Source organism: Monodelphis domestica, chromosome 1 (assembly GCF_027887165.1).
Source record: "Monodelphis domestica isolate mMonDom1 chromosome 1, mMonDom1.pri, whole genome shotgun sequence".
NCBI classification, from domain to species: Eukaryota; Metazoa; Chordata; class Mammalia; order Didelphimorphia; family Didelphidae; genus Monodelphis; species Monodelphis domestica.
Window position 1 is genome coordinate 551,807,350 of NC_077227.1, and position 20,240 is coordinate 551,827,589.

Consider the following 20,240-nt stretch of genomic DNA (forward strand, 5'->3'; position numbering starts at 1 on the left):
GTTTTGGTAATCCAGTTTCCTGCTCAAAAGATGATTAAAAGAGCAAATCATATGATCAGGGAGAAATGTCTAGAGGCTGGTGCAGGAGATAAATTGTGGATTCTAGTGACTAGAGAATATAATGCAAACAAAAACTTTCAAAAGGTGTATATTAGTAGTTAGTGGCTATTTGACTGTCATGTATGGTTGGGCAGATTTATCTTTTCCTTTATATTTCCTTGCAAAAATCTCTGCACATTAGCCCAAAAAGTTTGTTAATTTTCTATAACTTGTAAAGCTATAGGGAATAAATATAAAGAAAGTTTAAAAAATGATACTGAAAAACCCAAAGAGACCTTCTAAATGACTGCTGGAGGAAGGGATATTTATCTGTTGATCATCCAGAAAGAAGTTGCTATCTTTACATAATATTAATCTATTGACAAATAATTAGAAAATAATTATGTAATGAAACAATAATTAATCCCCATAATGATACTGAGACATCAAGAATATATTCATTTGTTTTCCTAGTATCCTTGGGTTATAAAGGCAAGGGATTTGCACGAAGAGTTCTACCCACATTCAGTTTTTAAGTTTTAAAGACTTGACTTAAATAGAAAATTCAGTTATGTGCAATAGTTTCTTCTCCCATAGTCCTTGATAAATAAGGTGCTGCATAGGATGATGACTATTGTTTCTGAATAATATGAATTTACTACCAAGTGTCAAAGACTACTGTATACTTTGAGTAAATGAAGCTTTTATTATGCTAGAATAAGAGGTTGATTTTCCAAGAGAAAAATTTAGAAATGACACTTTTTAATAATCTGTAGATGAAAGAACTACTCATATATACTTTCATATCTCATTCACTTAATATATAGATTTCATTTATCCAAGAATCTATATTTCCATCATATATATTTACAATAGGATGTGGAGAGACAGAGAACATGACTTAAGAGCATAGCAGCAAAAGCACTAGACTTTGGGTAACGACATCTAAATTCAAATCTTTATTTTGAAATTTAGAAGCTTTGTGTCTGAGCAAGTTTTGACTTTTTAATCTAGGCCTCCTCTGTTTCATTCTCTATAAATGTGTTTGATTGAACATTTCTGTATTTTCCAGTTTTAATTTTCTGCAAGTCTAAAAAGGATAAAACAGAGTCCTAATCCAAATTAAACTTTAATCTTATAGGGAATATAATAGATAAACAAAATATTGTTCTGATACTTTGTTTTAGTGTGGAGATAATTCCCACAGGCTGCACCACTAGAGGAAAGATCTAGAAACTTTTTATTATCCAAAAATATTTGACAATAGACTCATTAATAGATTATGATTCCTGCCAAACAAATGAGTTGGTCTACTCATTTAAGTATGGAGAAACTTGGTAAAATCATTGGCTTTTGCAAAAGAAAAATAAAACAAAACAACAGGGACTAGTTTTTTTGTGCATTTATCATTGTTTTTTGGCCTTTCTTCGCAACCTCAGTACTTGGCACACAGTACTGGGCACACAGTAAACTTAATAAGTGCTGGTTGACTGCTGGACTGACCTAAAATTAAAGATAGAACGCTGAAGTTTAATATGTGTTAAACAATGCTATATTAGTTCAGAAGGATAAGTGATCATTTTTTGCAAGAGCAGCAGGGAAGACTTCATGGAGAAGGTGACATTTGAAATAGATTTTTAATGAAGCCTGGAAATTAAAAGGGAGGAACTATTAAATTGTGAAGAGCAGAAAAGCGTGAAGATGGACAAGTTGTCTAATTTGGCTAGAATTTTCATGATGAGAATAGGAATAATAGGAGATAGGTTGGTTGAAGTTGATTAACAGAGAACTTTGAATACAAAGAGGAATAATTTCAATGTTATAGGGTCATCCAAGAGAAAGGAGTCCCCTTTCTTTCTAGATCTGCATCTCCTATTTTTTAGCACATCACCAGCCAAATCTATTCAGCAACTCTGGGCTGTTGGCTGATCCCTGAGTAGAAGAGTCATTAGAATAGATCTAATTAACTCAGGTTGTTGTTAAGTAGGTAAAATTGAGCCAAGACTGCATTCGGCCACATTAAGGATAGATATTATTCTCTTATTCTCAGGGCAATTCTGAAGATAACTGTTGAAATCTTTTTTCCCCTTGCAACCATATGTACCTGTATGAGGCATTGGAAGCATATTTCTCACTAACCTTCCAGTTTGATTTTCAGTTCCAGAGAAATTTTCCCCTGATGTCATGGTCCATTAAAAGAAATCTTTGGTCATCCTTATCCTATATTCTGTTTGAGCTCTATTTCTTCCTTCCTTTACCTAATCATTCATACTCCCCTTAGAAATTATCATGCAGTGAAGAAACTCCTGAGTCTCAGGGAGTATATCTTTGCCTTTGTTTATCACGGTTTCATAGTAAGTGTAGTCAGCCCTGAATGATTTTGCTAAATTTCTTCTAAGCTGTGGTATGTTATTTTGTAAGCATTCCTTCTGACCTTTAAAACAAAATACTTTTGTCAGACCTTCACTAATTGACTTCTTTACTTAAAAGGATAGCTTTTCTATTTTCTATATTGTCTGTTTTGCAGATGTTGCTTTGTGAAGATGAGTGGAAGCTGAAATAGATGAATAATGCAGAATAGTGATATTATAAACCTTCATCACCTTTCCCCTTCTCTCAATTCTAACCTTATATTTTACCCTTCCCCATACTTGATCATCATCACCAGTGACCTATATACTATTTCTCATATCTGAAATTCCATCTCTTGACTTCAAACTCTACTTGTATCAAGGTTTTAGGTCATATGCCACTTCTTTTCAAGAGAACTTTGTTTTCAGATGAATATCAGAGTTCACATATATGGATGAGTATATGGATTTCTATGGATCTCTCTCTCTCTCTCTCTGACTCCCTCTCAGAGTCTTTTAAAATTATTCTTATGCAAAGCACAATCCCATATTGTTCATTGTAAGAGCAAATTCATATATAACCACAATCCCCAAATAAAATCATAAATACATTGATGTGAAAAATGACTCCATCAGTTCTCTCTCTGTAGGTGGATAGCACCCATCATAAGTCTTTCAGGATTATTCAAGATTTGTGCATTGCTGAGAGTAGCCAAGTTTTCACAGATAATCACCCAATATTGTTGTGACTATATACAATGTTCTCTCAATTCTGCTTATTTCACTTTACATCAGTTTCCACAGATCTTTCCAGCTTTATCTGAAATCAGCTTGCTTTATCACTTCTTATAGCACAATAGTATTCTATTACCAACATGTTCTACAATTTTTTCAGAGATTCCCCAATTGATGGACATTCCTTCAATTTCCAATTTTTGGCACCACAAAAAGAGTAGCTATAAATCTTTTTGTACACGTAGGTCATTTCCTCTTTTTTATAATTTCTTTGGGATACAGACCTAGTAGTGGTATTACCAGATCAAAAGATACACAGTTTTGTACTCCTTTGGGTATAGGTCCAAATCCCCTTCCAAAATAGTTGGATTAGTTCACAACTCCACCAATAATGCATTACTTTTTACCACATCTCCTCCAACAGTTATCACTTTCATTTACTGCTATATTGGCTGATATGTTAGGTGCAAGATGGTACCTCAGAATTCTTTTAATTTGCATTTCTCTAATCAAGAGAGATTTAGAACAATTTTATATTATTATTGATGGCTTTGATTTTTTTGTCTGAAAATTGCATGTGCATATCCTTAGACCATTTGTAAATTAGGGATCTCAGTGTCTTTTGAAGAGAAAACAAAAGCAAAATGATAATTGATCAATTTTGTCTTCTCTCTCTATGGATTATGGATTATGGATTATGGATCTTGCAAGTAGACAGGCTACATTGTTTTAACCTTGTTCTATCAACATAGCATAAAATTTATTTTGGTTCTCTGTAGCTTCCCTAGTCATTCACAGATCATTTTGGTATTTAGCATTTTTTTATTATAATTTTATAGAGTGATACTATTCTTTTATATTCATCTTTTATTCCCTAGCCTTGCTTCTATCATCTATATTTTTTTTCTTCACTATCAGTTGATGGGTAAATTCCTTGCACATGCATATTGACATCTTCAAACAAATCTCAGTTTTTCTTCTTTATTTCAATTATTTCCATTTGTATATAGAATTTCATTTTTGAATATTAATAATTAAAACATTTAAATATATTTAAGAACGTATCTTTCATCCCTCTCCTATGAGCCTCTTCTATAGCATTTTTGCCATGGGAGTTTATCTACTGTTTTCTGAATCTTTCAACATATGTTTTCCCCAAATTTAGGATTTTTTATTCTCAATCTAGAGGACCTTTAAAGAGTGTGCTAACATTGAAAGTTAAGCACTCACATCTGGTATATGCATATTTGGGCCACAAGTATGAAATAATGTGGAGTTGCCCAGGTCTTCTGAACTTTAAAAAGGTTTCACATTCGTGTTCTCTTCTAAACTTCACCATTCACCATCTTTCCAGTCTCTAGGTTTGTAATCTTGGCACCATCATCCTTGATTCCTCCCTCTTCCTTACTCTTGATATCTGATCAGTGTATAACTTTTACTCTATGTACTCCCACTATCATATCTGGCCCTTTCTCTTCACTCATAAAACCACTACTTTGTGTTGGTCCTCATCATCTCTCATCTAGATTATTTCAAGTCTCCCAATTGATTATCTGCATCAACTGTCTGCTTCCTCATTGCTATTCCATGCTGTCAAAATGATGACCTAGTCAAATACTATTGTTTCTAGGAGAAAAGAGTAACTTTTTTGTACATAAAAAGTTATTCCTTTTTTAAATGTATTTTTTTTCTTTTTATTCATTTTTCTTTTTTTTTAATTCTATTTTTTCCTTTTTATTCCTTTCACAATCTGGACCTAACTTATTTTCTACTTCATTTGGACATTATACCCCAACTACTCATGAAATATTCAAGCTAACATAGCTATCCTTTTTGTTCCTCATAAAAAGTATTCCATCTCCTATCTGTACTGGTCATAATCTATGACTGGAATACATTACCTATTTTTTCCACCTCAGAGAGTTCTGTTTATTCTCAAAGATGTAATTTGAGTAACATCTTCTGGATAAAATCTCTTATTTCTTCCCTGTGTTAATGCATTCCACTCCAAAATAATTTGTATTTATATGCTTTATACTCATTTGTATTTATTCTCTTTCATAATTATGTTGTATACCTATACATATTATACATATATATATATATTATAGACATATATATATATATATATGTTGTTACCCCTATTGGAATATAAAAAAAATCCTTTAGTCACTCAACAGATAAATATTTATTAGACATCCTACCATACGCTAAGCCCTTTGCTACCATTCATATAATACTTCAAGGTTTGCAAAATGCTTTACAAATAATATCTAAATTGATACTAACGGAGCCTTGTAAGGTACATGCTATTATTATCACCATTTTATAGAGGAAATTGAGGTAGATGGAGATTTTGTGACTACCCAGAGTCACACATCGATTTTCTACCTAAGATTGGAATTTAACTTAGGACTTCCTAACTCTGGGGTCATCACTCTATTCTTTATGTCTAGCTGCTTCTGTGAGTAGAAGATGGACTGGAGTAGGGACAGGTATGTTGTAGGGAGAACTACCAGGAGGCTATTGCAATATTGGGACATGAGGGCATGTCCCAAGGGCTCAGAGAAGAAAAGAGATCTAATGAAGGAAAAATTCAAAAGACCTTGGCAATAGATTGAATATAGGAAGTGAGAGAGAGTGAAGACTTGATGGTGATACATTGCTAGCCTTTGTATCTGAGAGGAAGGTAGTTCTCCTAAGACTAATAGGTAAATTATTTAAAAGAGAGTGTTTTTTTGGGAAAGATAATGAGTTAAATTTTGGACATGCTGAGTTTGAGATCAATATCTAGATATAAAATAGACAACTGGAAATGAGAGACTAGAAGATAGCAGAGAGGTGAGGGCTGGATAAATATATATGAGAATTATCCACATGGAGATGACAATTAAATCTATGGATACTGATGAGATAACTAAGTGAAATAGAGAGAGAGAATAGATATGTGATTTAGGTGAAGATGCAGCAAAGGGAACTGAGAAGGACTAGTCAAAGAGGAAAATTTCAGGAAGGATGAAGACTAAGAAAATGCCATTCGATTTGTTGAATGAGATTGTTGGTAATTTTAGTGAGGGAAGTTTTGATTCAGTGATGAGGTCAGAAGGAAAAGAAAGAGAAAAACTAAGTGGAATAATCTTTTGAACCTTTTCAATGAGTTTAGACACAAAAAAGAGGAGACATATGAGATGATGATGAACAGGGATGGATGGATCAAGTGAGGATTTTTTGAGAGTGAAGGACATGCAGGCATTTTGTAAACATTAAGAAATAATTTGAGAGACTGAAGATAAGAGAGATGATGATGATCATGGAACAATCTGCTGGATAAGATAGGATGTATTGCAGAGATAGATTTTCCCCTTTTATTGTACTTATATTTCAAGTGCCTTAAATAATTCCTGATACACAGTAAATACTTAATGAATGCTTATTGTTTGATTATGGATGAAAAATTGTATATCTTACATGCATAAAATCATCTCATACTCTACTAAGATGCTTACAAGCTCTATAACCCTGGACAAGTCACTGAAAATTTTCTTAGTCTCAGTTTCTTTAATCATAAAATGGGTATAATTATAGTACCTATCTAACAGGGTTGTGTGATGATCAACTTAGACAATGTAGTAAATAATTTTTATAACAACCATTTAAACTGTTACATGGATGTTAGCTTTTATTTTTATTATTCAATGATTAAGTATCTAGCCAAGCCTTTGATTCTTCAGTTCTATCAGTTTTCAAAACTTCTTAGGAAGCTGTGGAAAGTATAGAGCAGTGATGGTAAACCTTTAAGAAACTATGTGACCTGCTCCACCCATATTGTGTGCTGTCCTTCCTACCTCCCACACCCAGACCAAGTGTTTTGCCCTGCCTACCCAGACAGGGGAGGAAATGCTCCCATTGGGCTGCTGGGCAGAGGGACAGGTAAAGTGAAAAAAAATGTCCTCAAGCTCTGTGGAAAGAGGAAAAGGAGCAGCATCTCTGCCTTCCTAGTAATTACACATGCCCACAGAGAAGGCTTTGGGTGCCCTCTTTGGTACATGTGCCATAGGTTTGCCATCATGAGTTTAGAGGAATAGCCTAAGTGTGTAATAATGACATGGAATTCCCTAGAAACAGTTATTTTTAATTGAATCCATGATCTATATTTGTTTTCTTATAATTTACAACTTTTTCCTTAAAATGAGAGACAGCAAAACTATAGTCAATTGAGGACTATGCTTAGTTTGGTTTTCAGTTAAATGAGGTTTTACTTCACATAAAAGGAGACTCTATTTCCCAGGTTGGCAATGATCTTTTCCCTCTCAGGCCTTAAAAAGGACTTTTTTGTATATGGGGACAGAGGTGGTATCTCTCTAATAGACATAGTATATTATTTTGTTTTAGTAAGAACTATATTACTTCAAAAACAGACTATAAATTATAGGAGGGTGTGGATTATATGGGGTTTGTCAAAACATCCTATCTTTAATTCTCTGCTCACTATAATAATAAATTTTATTCAATTGAATTCTGCCTTTATCCAAAGCATTAATAAAAAGGGACCTAACACTGACACCCACAATATCATCTTTGCCTGGGTTATTTAGTGATGCTAAGACAATTAATACATTTACTTTTAAAGTATCAGCATTAGCTGATTGACATGGCATTCTATGATAATATGCACAAGGTTTGCACAGAGCATTGAATAATTTAGAGATTATCTGAGATTAATATTTGTATCCTTTGAGCCACTGCTTTATTTTTGCCATTAAATCCTTGGACCACAGATTTAATAGCTTAATAGAATTACTATTCCTGGAAGAGATATTGAAATTAAAAAAAATAATGTAATTGCACTGAGTAATTTAATTCACTAAATACCTACTTCTTGTAGGGCAAAGGGCTATATGTTAGGAATACAAAGATAATCCCTGATATCTAGGAGTTTACAGTCTAATACAGTGATTCTGAACCTCTCAATTTATAGCAATGAGAATACATAATGCTTATCAGGCATTTACATTCCAAATCATAATTGTAGCAAAATTACAGTTTTGAAGTAGCCACCAAAATAATTTTTTGGTTTGCAGTCACCACAAGATGAGGAACTGTATTGCGGGGTTATGGCATTAGAAAGGTTGAGAACCACTGGTCTAATAGTAGGATAATGCATGTTACCCAAGTGAGCACAATACATGATAGAAAGATATAAGAATAAAAAAGAAATTTAGACAAAATATTTTAGGAAAATTAAGGAAAGCAAGAACACTTTTAGTAGGAGGATGGATTTAGTCTAACTGAATCCAAGAAACATTTACAAATTGCCCACTTTATATAAGATTTTTTTGTGGTTAGTATTTGTCCTTTGTTTTTTAAGAGAACCAGTAACATCACAGGGTGGTGATATCTTGACTTACCCATTAATTGGATTTAAGTGAGGCAGAGTTGCATAAAGTTGTCAGCCTTACTCTTTGGTCCAGAGACCAGTGGGAAGACAAAAGTTAGGATGCCTGGCAACATCTTGGAGTGCAGCATTAGACATGTTTGATGTTTGATTAAGTTCTGAACATTCTGGGAACCTGCTTCTGTTGCCTTCCTGGCAGTTGGAACAATTTGTTCTCATTCTCACATTTCATGGAAGGTTTGGGGGGGGGGGAGTCTGCATATGCTTGGGTTAGACACTCCTCTAAATCACCAATGGTCTGAGACCTTTTGGTTACCCTCATCTTGGTTAGCCCATGTGTTGAGATGTTTACCACCATGTGGCCACTACACACGCTACAGCTTCTTGGAGTCACAAGTGGAGCTGAGTGTCGGATAGACATCAAGGATGGATCAGGAGCACTAAAAAGAGACCTCTCACCAGAGGAGGTGATCTTTTAATGCTCATATTATACTAGGCATTAGGACTAAAAAGGTAAAATGATAATGAATAAGAATGTCATTGTCTGCCATCAAGGAGCTTAGATATTCTATTTAGAAGTACAACAAGAATAAATAATATCACAAATGATTTTAGTGAAAATTAAATGAGTAAATAAATTGTAAACCTTTTTTGAAAACTAAAGATACATACACATGTGAAGTTTATTATGGCTGTTATTATTATTTCTGTACAATTTATCTTGATTCCTTTGACTTTTGTAACCACTGCTTAGTATAGGCTTCAAAGAGTCCTTAAACATCATGTACCGGTGGTGTCAAACACATATAGAAGCTTTTCTCTGTGAGGCAATATATTGATTTTGAAAATCCAAAATTAATATCATCTACATTCTATTCTATTTGTTTATTATATTAAATGTTTCCCAATTACATTTTAATCTGGAGGCACTTAGTTTTACAGACTATTGGCAGTTATGGATAACAAGTTGGACCCCTCTCACTAGTCCAATTCCCTCATTATAAATTGAGGAAACTGAAACAAAATGGAGTTTTATGAAGTACTTTAGATCATACAAATGTGTTTCAGGGACAAAATTTGAACCAAATCTTCTGACTCCATCTGTACTACTCTTTAAATTTAATCGGTCTTCAGCCTAATTTCTTCTTCTTTTTTTTTTCTAAATCATAATGAGATAGCTAAATTTTTTTCTATGAAATTCATTGAGAGGAGATACAGAGGAAGATTTAGAGCCAATCAGATATAAACTGAATTTATTTAATCTAAAGAGATAGAATGCTTTATGTAGGGAAGATTGCTGGCCCTCGAGTCAGGATAGAATAGGTTGTGTATTGTCTCACCTTTTTCACATGCATATGAACACACACAATTTCATCCAATTTACTTAGTTCAAAAATTATTGTACTTTTGTTTTCATTTTACCTTGATTTTTAAAATATATCCCTGCCTCCTTCCTACATTGTGTGTGTATTCGTTTTGACAACAAAACATTTTTTAAGAAAGTCAATAAAATTTCATGGAGAAAACTGAACAACAGATCAATTAAATCAGAATATATAACCAATGCTCCATACCTCTAAAACCCTACCTCTGCAAATAAAGGAGTGAGGTATATTTCCTTATTTCTTCTTGGAAGATAGACTTGATCCTTAGAATAGTGCAGCATTCAGTTTCAGGTGATTTTTGGTTTTGGTTCTGGACATTCCATTTAAATCGTTGTATAGCTTGTGAACTGACTTACCATACTGTTTTAGCTGTCACCATTTTCATCATTTTACTTTTTTTCTCAACATTCTACATTAACTTCCTTTGACCCATGTAGCAAATCCAAAATTCAAGTTATTTGACCAATTCTTCTACCAAATTTATGTTTCATTCTTTTTCACAAAGAAGACTTTTATCCTTCCTTTCTTATTCAAATATTATTCAGCTCCAAAGCTCTAGCACAAGCACAAACTCCTTCCAGAGACTTTCTTTGATTTCTCTAATCATTTACTCTAACCCAGTTCATTCAGTTTAGAGTGTTCACTCTATCATTAATTTTATCTAGAATAATTTCTTGGTTCATTATTCCTTCTCATTCTTTGTCTAGTAGCATATCTCTCTATATACATGTTCTAATTCTCTATCCAAGAAAATATAGGTTCTGTAAAAGCAGGGATTATAGCAGTTTTAATAGTGGTGCTCTCCAGCATCTAGTATAATGGCTCACATGAAGAAGGAACTTAAAAATGTTACTGAATGCTGAATGAATGAAAATATGAGTGAAAAACCAATTATAGGCATGGAAATAACTTAGGAATCATCCTCTGATAACTACCAAAGTCATCAAGTTAGATTAGTGGAAAAATTAGAAATGAAAACAACTTCTCTTATAGTTCCCAATTTCTTTCAAAGCTTTCTGACCAACTGCCAAAATTTACAAAAGTACTTTCCAGATCTTCCTAGGCTAAAAGTACCTTGGTTCCCTCCTGTCCCTGTCCCATTACCTTGTATTTATTTTGTAAATGCTTATACATATTTATGATCTCTTCTTAGGGTCAGAGTTTATTTCATTATCTCTCCCCCACCCTCCAGCACCTGTCATTTTTGACAGGTGATTAATAAATGCCTCTTTGGTTGCTTCATTGATTGATGTCTTGATTTTAATTCTAGGGTCCTTTACAATATATTAAGATACTTCCTAGAACATTTAGACAAAAATGGAAGACTTCATGACCACTAAGATGTAAAAATAAACTATCCCTAAACTAACATTTTGAATTGTATAAAAAAATCCAATAAACAGGTGGTCAGATGAACACTGACATAATGGGCTACTGTCTTTTATGGTGGTGCTTGCCTACAATGTCCAAGAAGTTATGAAAAAGTGATAGTCAATACAACCTTCTGCAGGCTGTGTTCTCACTAGAAGGTACTCTTAAGTGAGGTTGTATAGCTTTTATCTTCAGACAACTTCAAGATAGGAATGAATATTTGTCTATCCTGGAGGAGTTAGCTCTTTGGCTGCCTAGACACAGGTATTTTGAAAAGATGGTCCATGGAAGTTCATGCTTGGGATACTTTTTCTCTTCAGCTCTACTGTTTCTCAACAATTTCCTCAAAATTCAAAATGACTCAAAAGAATCACCTTCAAAATACAACTCAAATTTTACCATATTAACCCCCAGAATACCACATCTTCTGAGCAATTCTTTAACAAATATGTAGAATATTAATGGCAAATTACTAACACATGTTTTATGCCATTGTAAAGCTAAATTGATTTCGATGTCCTTTGGATCCCTCTGAGTTCTTAAGCACACTTCCAAGCCCTACTCAGTAGATACTTAGGAAATATTTGTTCAAGGAAATTTAATTTCTATTTTGTCCCTGAAATTAGGTTATAAAGGGCTTGGAATCAGATATGGGATTTACAATCTTTCTGCTTTTACATAATCTTAGGAACATGTTAAATGATTGCTGTGGTTTGGGATGAAGGACGAATTTATAATCAGAATACCAAGTCTTCAGTTCCTATTCTTTACTTTAAGGTTTTAATAATTATCTAAATCCTACCTCCTCCAGGTCTCAGTTTTTTTTTTTCATCTTTAAAATGGGGATAAAAGAATTGTCTCAGGATTTGCACTTTTGCCATGTTGTCTGTAATTCTGTGTCTTGATATCTGACCTCATGGTACTTCCTAAGGGAGTCTTAGGTCTTGTAAGCTAGTCTGTGACTGAATTCTAAAGGCCTTTAGCCCTTTCCATCTGAACTTTCCTCTGTGTATTATCTCCCCTAACTAGAATTTGAGCTCCTTCAGATAATGGACTATCTTGATTTTCTATTTGTCTCTCCAGGACTTAGTATAGTGGTAGACACAGCAGGCACTTAATAAATGTTTTTTTTTTCATTCATTCATTCTTCTATATCTCAAAAGTGAGAATCAATTGAGAATATATGTAAGTGTTTGTAAGTACATGTGCTTGCTTTGTAACCATTAAGCATGATGAAAAGGTAACTTATTGGTGCTACTGGGACTATTACTACAAAGAACAAATTGAACTGGATGCTCCTCAGGGACAAAGTTACGTCAATTTTATCGACCTTATCACATCTCCAATTAACTAAGGTTAGACTCTGGAGAATGCCATTATAGTGACTGGGAGAATGTGCAAATTTTGTTCAATAGGGGGAAAAAAGAATGGAAATAGATAGCTCATGATAATAAAGGCTGGCATTTCTATAGTGTTTTAAGTCTTACAGACCACTCATATATTTTCATATTTGAATGTCACAGCTTCGTGACATTTCTGCCATTCTCAGAAATGGTCATCCTGGGACTTCCGGTTAAGATGGCGGCTTAGAGAAAGCTGAAGTTCAGATCTCCGGAAAACCCTTCCCGACCGATCTCAAACTAGAAGCTCCTAAGGCGCCGAAATTCAAAACGATCAACAGCACAGACCCTGGGAACCCTCCTCCTGGACCTGGACCCGGTTCAAAAGGTACGGCTCCCCTTAAAAGCCAGAACCCGAGATCCCTCGGACCTCAGGGGTAGGAGCGCAGAGTCCAAGGCTCCCGGAAGCGGCAGCCGCGCCGGGCTCAGAGAGCAGGGTCTGAGGAACAACAACCCTCAGGGTCTTCTACCCAAGTCCCAGTCCGGGTGAAAGTTACTGCCTGGGGCTTCCGCTGCAGAGAGCCTGTCGGTCCTGGTGAAAGTTACTGCCTGGGGCCTCCGCTGCAGAGAGCTGGTCAAAACAACAGCAACCCTCAGGGCGGGCAAGACAGCCTCACGGGCTGGATCCTGCTATCCAAGTCTCAGTGAAAGTCTGTGCTCTCGGAGCTTGGGGAAGCGGCAGCCCATCCCCCCGCAGGCCGACGAAACAGCCTCACGGCCAGGGATTCTGAAGGCAACTTCCGGAAATCGAGCCAGGGGGAGAGTGTGGCCTCGTGGTCCGACCCTTCCATTCCAGTTCCAGTGAGGCATATTCAGTTTAACCCAGGGAACGCTCATAGAACCAACATCTGCCCAGGACTAAAGCCACTGATCACCAGACAAAGACAAGAAAAGCCAATCCTCCACGTTCAGAGATGACAAATTCCACAGAAGCACAGAAGCCCCAAAATACCAAGAAAAATAAGAAGAAAGGGGCGACTCTGGACACATTCTATGGAGCCAAAATACAAAATACAGAGCAGATAGAAGAAGATATACAAGAAAATTCTCCAAAATCTTCCAAAGGAAATAGAAACTCTCCACAAACCCATGAAGAATTTGAATCAGAAAGGACCAAAAAGATGGAAGCCCTCTGGGAGGAAAAGTGGGAAATGATGCAAAAGAAATTCACGCATCTACAAAACCAGTTTGACCAAACTGTAAAAGAAAACCAGGCTTTAAAGCAAGAACTAATAAAGCAAAGCCAAAACACCAAGAAATTAGAAGAGAACATAAAATATCTCACCGACAAGGTGATAGATCTGGAAAACAGGGGGAGAAGAGAAAATTTAAGAATAATTGGACTCCCAGAAAAGCCAGAAATAAACACCAAACTGGACATGGTGATACAAGATATAATCAAAGAAAATTGCCCAGAGATCCTAGAACAAGGGGGCAATACATCCACTGACAGAGCTCACAGAACACCTTCTACACTAAACCCCCAAAAGACAACTCCCAGGAATGTAATTGCCAAATTCCAAAGCTATCAAACAAAAGAAAAAATCCTACAGGAAGCCAGAAAAAGACAATTTAGATATAAAGGAATGCCAATCAGGATCACACAAGACCTTGCAAGTTCTACGCTGAATGATCGTAAGGCATGGAACATGATCTTCAGAAAGGCAAGAGAGCTGGGTCTCCAACCAAGAATCAGCTACCCAGCAAAACTGACTATATACTTCCAAGGGAGAGTATGGGCATTCAACAAAATAGAAGACTTCCAACTTTTTGCAAAGAAAAGACCAGAGCTCTGTGGAAAGTTTGATACCGAAAATCAAAGAGCAAGGAATACCTGAAAAGGTAAATATTAAGGAAAGGGGAAAAATGTTATCTTCTTTTACTCAAACTCTCTTCTATAAGGACTACATTTATATCAACCTATGTATACTAATATGTGGGGAAAATGTAATGTATAAATAGGGGGTAAAGAAAGACCAAATAGAATAATGGTTCTCACACAAAGATTCACAGGGGAAGGGGAGGGGAAGAAAACTCCTATAAGAAGGAGAGGAAGAGAGGGGGGGGGTTACTTAAACCTCAATCTCAGGGAAATCAACTCTGAGAGGGAAAAACATCCAGATCCATTGGGATCTTGAATTCTATCTTACCCAACAAGGGTAAGGAGAAGGGAAAACCAAGGGGGGGAGGGGGAGAGGGAGAACAAAAAGGGAGGGAAAGAGAGGGGGGAGGGGGAGGGAACAAAAAGGGAGGGACTAAAAAGGGAAACATCAAGGGAGGGGACAAGGGGGACTGATTCAAAGTAAATCACTGGACTAAACGGTAGAGCCGAAGAAGAAAAGGTTAGAATTAGGGAAGGCAATCAAAATGCCAGGGAGTCCACAAATGACAATCATAACTTTGAACGTGAATGGGATGAACTCACCCATAAAACGTAGACGAATAGCTGAATGGATTAGAATCCAAAACCCTACCATATGTTGTCTTCAAGAAACACACATGAGGCGGGTTGACACCCACAAGGTCAGAATTAAAGGATGGAGTAAGACCTTCTGGGCCTCAACTGATAGAAAGAAGGCAGGAGTGGTAATCATGATATCTGATAAAGCCAATGCAAAAATAGACCTGATCAAAAGGGATAGGGAAGGTAATTATATTTTGTTAAAAGGGACTCTAGACAATGAGGAAATATCATTAATCAACATGTATGCACCAAATAATATAGCACCCAAATTTCTAATGGAGAAACTAGGAGAATTGAAGGAAGAAATAGACAATAAAACCATACTAGTGGGAGACTTAAACCAACCATTATCAAATTTAGATAAATCAAATCAAAAAATAAATAAGAAAGAGGTAAAAGAAGTGAATGAAATCTTAGAAAAATTAGAATTAATAGACATATGGAGAAAAATAAATAGGGATAAAAAGGAATACACCTTCTTCTCAGCACCACATGGCACATTCACAAAAATTGACCATACATTAGGTCACAGAAACATAGCACACAAATGCAAAAAAGCAGAAATAATGAATGCAGCCTTCTCAGATCACAAGGCAATAAAAATAATGATTAGTAATGGTACATGGAAAACCAAATCTAAAACCAATTGGAAATTAAACAATATGATACTCCAAAACCGTTTAGCTAAAGAAGAAATCATAGAAACAATTAATAATTTCATCAAGGAAAATGACAATGGCGAAACATCCTTTCAAACCTTTTGGGATGCAGCCAAAGCGGTAATCAGAGGCAAATTCATATCCCTGAAAGCTCATATTAACAAACAAGGGAGAGCAGAGATCAATCAATTGGAAATGCAATTGAAAAAACTCGAAAGCGATCAAATTAAAAACCCCCAGCAGAAAACCAAATTAGAAATCCTAAAAATTAAGGGAGAAATTAATAAAATCGAAAGTGATAGAACTATTGATTTAATAAATAAGACAAGAAGCTGGTACTTTGAAAAAACAAACAAAATAGACAAAGTACTGGTCAATCTAATTAAAAAAAGGAAGGAAGAAAAGCAAATTCACAGCATTAAAGATGAAAAGGGGGACAGCACCTCCAATGAGGAGGAAATTAAGGCAATCATTAGAAATTACTTTGCCCAATTATATGGCAATAAATACACCAATTTAGGAGAAATGGATGAATATATACAAAAATACAAACTGCCTAGACTAACAGAAGAGGAAATAGAATTCTTAAATAATCCCATATCAGAAATTGAAATCCATCAAGCCATCAAAGAACTTCCTAAGAAAAAATCCCCAGGGCCTGATGGATTCACCTGTGAATTCTATCAAACATTCAGAGAACAATTAACCCCAATACTATACAAACTATTTGACATAATAAGCAAAGAGGGAGTTCTACCAAACTCCTTTTACGACACAAACATGGTACTGATTCCAAAACCAGGCAGGTCAAAAACAGAGAAAGAAAACTATAGACCAATCTCCCTAATGAATATAGATGCAAAAATTTTAAATAGGATACTAGCAAAAAGACTCCAGCAAGTGATCAGAAGGATCATTCACCATGATCAAGTAGGATTCATACCAGGGATGCAGGGCTGGTTCAACATTAGGAAAACCATCCACATAATTGACCACATCAACAAGCAAACTAGCAAGAACCACATGATTATCTCAATAGATGCAGAAAAAGCCTTTGATAAAATACAACACCCATTCCTATTAAAAACACTAGAAAGCATAGGAATAGAAGGGTCATTCCTAAAAATAATAAACAGTATATATCTAAAACCAACAGCTAATATCATCTGCAATGGGGATAAACTAGATTCATTCCCAATAAGATCAGGAGTGAAACAAGGATGCCCATTATCACCTCTACTATTTGACATTGTACTAGAAACACTAGCAGTAGCAATTAGAGAAGATAAAGGAATTGAAGGCATCAGAATAGGCAAGGAGGAGACCAAGTTATCACTCTTTGCGGATGACATGATGGTCTACTTAAAGAATCCTAGAGATTCAACCAAAAAGCTAATTGAAATAATCAACAACTTTAGCAAAGTTGCAGGATACAAAATAAACCCACATAAATCATCAGCTTTTCTATATATCTCCAACACAGCTCAGCAGCAAGAACTAGAAAGAGAAATCCCATTCAAAATCACCTTAGACAAAATAAAATACCTAGGAATCTATCTCCCAAGACAAACACAGGAACTATATGAACACAACTACAAAACACTCGCCACACAACTAAAACTAGACTTGAACAATTGGAAAAACATTAACTGCTCATGGATAGGACGAGCCAATATAATAAAAATGACCATCCTACCCAAACTTATTTATCTATTTAGTGCCATACCCATTGAACTACCAAAATACTTCTTCACTGATTTAGAAAAAACCATAACAAAGTTCATTTGGAAGAACAAAAGATCAAGGATATCCAGGGAAATAATGAAAAAAAACACATATGATGGGGGCCTTGCAGTCCCAGACCTCAAACTATATTACAAAGCAGCAGTCATCAAAACAATTTGGTACTGGCTAAGAAACAGAAAGGAAGATCAGTGGAATAGACTGGGGGAAAACGACCTCAGCAAGACAGTATACGATAAACCCAAAGATCCCAGCTTTTGGGACAAAAATCCACTATTCGATAAAAACTGCTGGGAAAATTGGAAGACAGTGTGGGAGAGACTAGGAATAGATCAACACCTCACACCCTACACCAAGATAAATTCAAAATGGGTGAGTGACTTAAACATAAAGAAGGAAACCATAAGTAAATTGGGTAAACACAGAATAGTATACATGTCAGACCTTTGGGAGGGGAAAGGCTTTAAAACCAAGCAAGATATAGAAAGAATCACAAAATGTAAAATAAATAATTTTGACTACATCAAACTAAAAAGCTTTTGTACAAACAAAACCAATATAACTAAAATCAGAAGGGAAACAACAAATTGGGAAAAAATCTTCATAGAAACCTCTGACAAAGGTTTAATTACTCATATTTATAATGAGCTAAATCAATTGTACAAAAAATCAAGCCATTCTCCAATTGATAAATGGGCAAGGGAAATGGATAGGCAGTTCTCAGATAAAGAAATCAAAACTATTAACAAGCACATGAAGAAGTGTTCCACATCTCTTATAATCAGAGAGATGCAAATCAAAACAACTCTGAGGTATCACCTCACACCTAGCAGATTGGCTAACATAACAGCAGAGGAAAGTAATGAATGCTGGAGGGGGTGTGGCAAAGTAGGGACATTAATTCATTGCTGGTGGAGTTGTGAACTGATCCAACCATTCTGGAGGGCAATTTGGAACTATGCCCAAAGGGCGACAAAAGAATATCTACCCTTTGACCCAGCCATAGCACTGCTGGGTCTGTATCCCAAAGAGATAATGGACACAAAGACTTGTACAAAAATATTCATAGCTGCGCTCTTCGTGGTGGCCCAAAACTGGAAAACGAGGGGATGCCCATCAATTGGGGAATGGCTGAACAAACTGTGGTATATGTTGGTGATGGAATACTATTGTGCTCAAAGGAATAATAAAGTGGAGAAGTTCCATGGAGACTGGAACAACCTCCAGGAAGTGATGCAGAGCGAGAGGAGCAGAACCAGGAGAACATTGTACACAGAGACTAATACACTGTGGTATAATCGAACGTAATGGACTTCTCCATTAGGGGCGGTGTAATGTCCCTGAACAACTTTCAGGGATCCAGGAGAAAAAAAAAAACACCATTCATAAGCAAAGGATAAACTATGGGAGTGGAAACACCGAGAAAAAGCAACTGCCTGAATACAGAGGTTGAGGGGACATGACAGAGGATAGACTTTAAATGAACACTCTAATGCAAATACTATCAACAAAGCAATGGGTTCAAATCAAGAAAACATCTAATGCCCAGTGGACTTACGCGTCGGCTATGGGGGGTGGGGGGGAGGAAAAGAAAATGATCTATGTCTTTAACGAATAATGCTTGGAAATGATCAAATAAAATATATTTAAAAAAAAAAAGGCAATAAAGATGAACTGTTGCCTAAAAAAAAAAAAGAAATGGTCATCCTTTTATCTCACTATTCCAACAAAAATACCAATGCCAAAATGTGTAGAACACTTTTAACATTTGTATTGTGTCTTATCTAGACAAATCCATGGGATTAAAAAATAACTCTGTTAGGAAGTTATATTTGTCCTCATTTTATGGATAAGGAAACTGAGGCACAGGGAAGATGAATGACTCCATTGTAATTCAGTGTACTTTAGGTGGGATATGAACTCTTCTGTTGTGACTACAAAGTTTAATCAAACCTTGAATAAACATTCAATTGCCCACTTTGTGCCAGGTATTGTACGAAATGGCATATTATAGTACAAGGAAAGATATCCCTGTTTGTATCCTCTAACATCAAATTACTCCAACTTCTATCTGTATAGCAATCAACTTGAGTAGCAATTAAATATAGGAGATAAGTTAAAATAAAAAAATAATTTAATAATGCATCTTATACTTCGTATACAGCATAGTATACATTATGATGTCCCCACACAAGGTTAGGGGAAAATGATTCTAATTTTTTTGTGCCAAATGTAATCCCCTCTGTGATATATTTGATTCATTTATACTCTGTCATTCTTATTTCCAGTGATCCATATCCTCCTTGAAAGGGATTTTATTATTTTAGATGGTACATAGTCTAATAAATTCTGAGTTATCAATTCAATGGATTTCCACTAGTATATGACTTTGTGTGAATTATTTCCTGTCATTAGTAGGGAAAACACAGCTGACAAACATAGGAATCTTTAAAAAACCTTTCTTGATAATTATGTAGGATAGAAAGGAAATTATGTTACAGAAAAGTAAAATATCCAGATAACTTATTGAATCCTTCAATTTTTATGTAACTATTTGTTCTTCTATAAATATAATCTGCAAGGCAAGAATATCTCTTAATATTCAGAGAGCAAGTAGTTACTGGAGGTCAGCTCAAGAATAGAGCAATTAAAAGCACTGGTCATTTTGAAGGCATGAAAAATTAATTACTTCCACCTC

The 20,240-nt window shown here is 35.4% G+C and overlaps 1 protein-coding gene across 6 annotated transcripts in view; it reads right to left on the minus strand.

Moving 5' to 3' along the window:
• The window catches only part of SNTG2 (syntrophin gamma 2), a 771,339-nt gene that overhangs the window by 130,138 nt on the left and 620,961 nt on the right, over positions 1-20,240 (minus strand). The window contains exon 15 of one of the 6 annotated variants that reach the window (XM_007476201.3): positions 1,387-9,340. The exons of the other annotated variants lie outside the window; for them this stretch is intronic. Within the exon in view, the coding sequence (XP_007476263.2) occupies positions 9,317-9,340 (24 nt within the window). The 3' untranslated portion in view covers positions 1,387-9,316. Of the gene's footprint in view, positions 1-1,386; positions 9,341-20,240 lie in introns of those variants that run through there. 6 annotated transcript variants of the gene reach the window in all.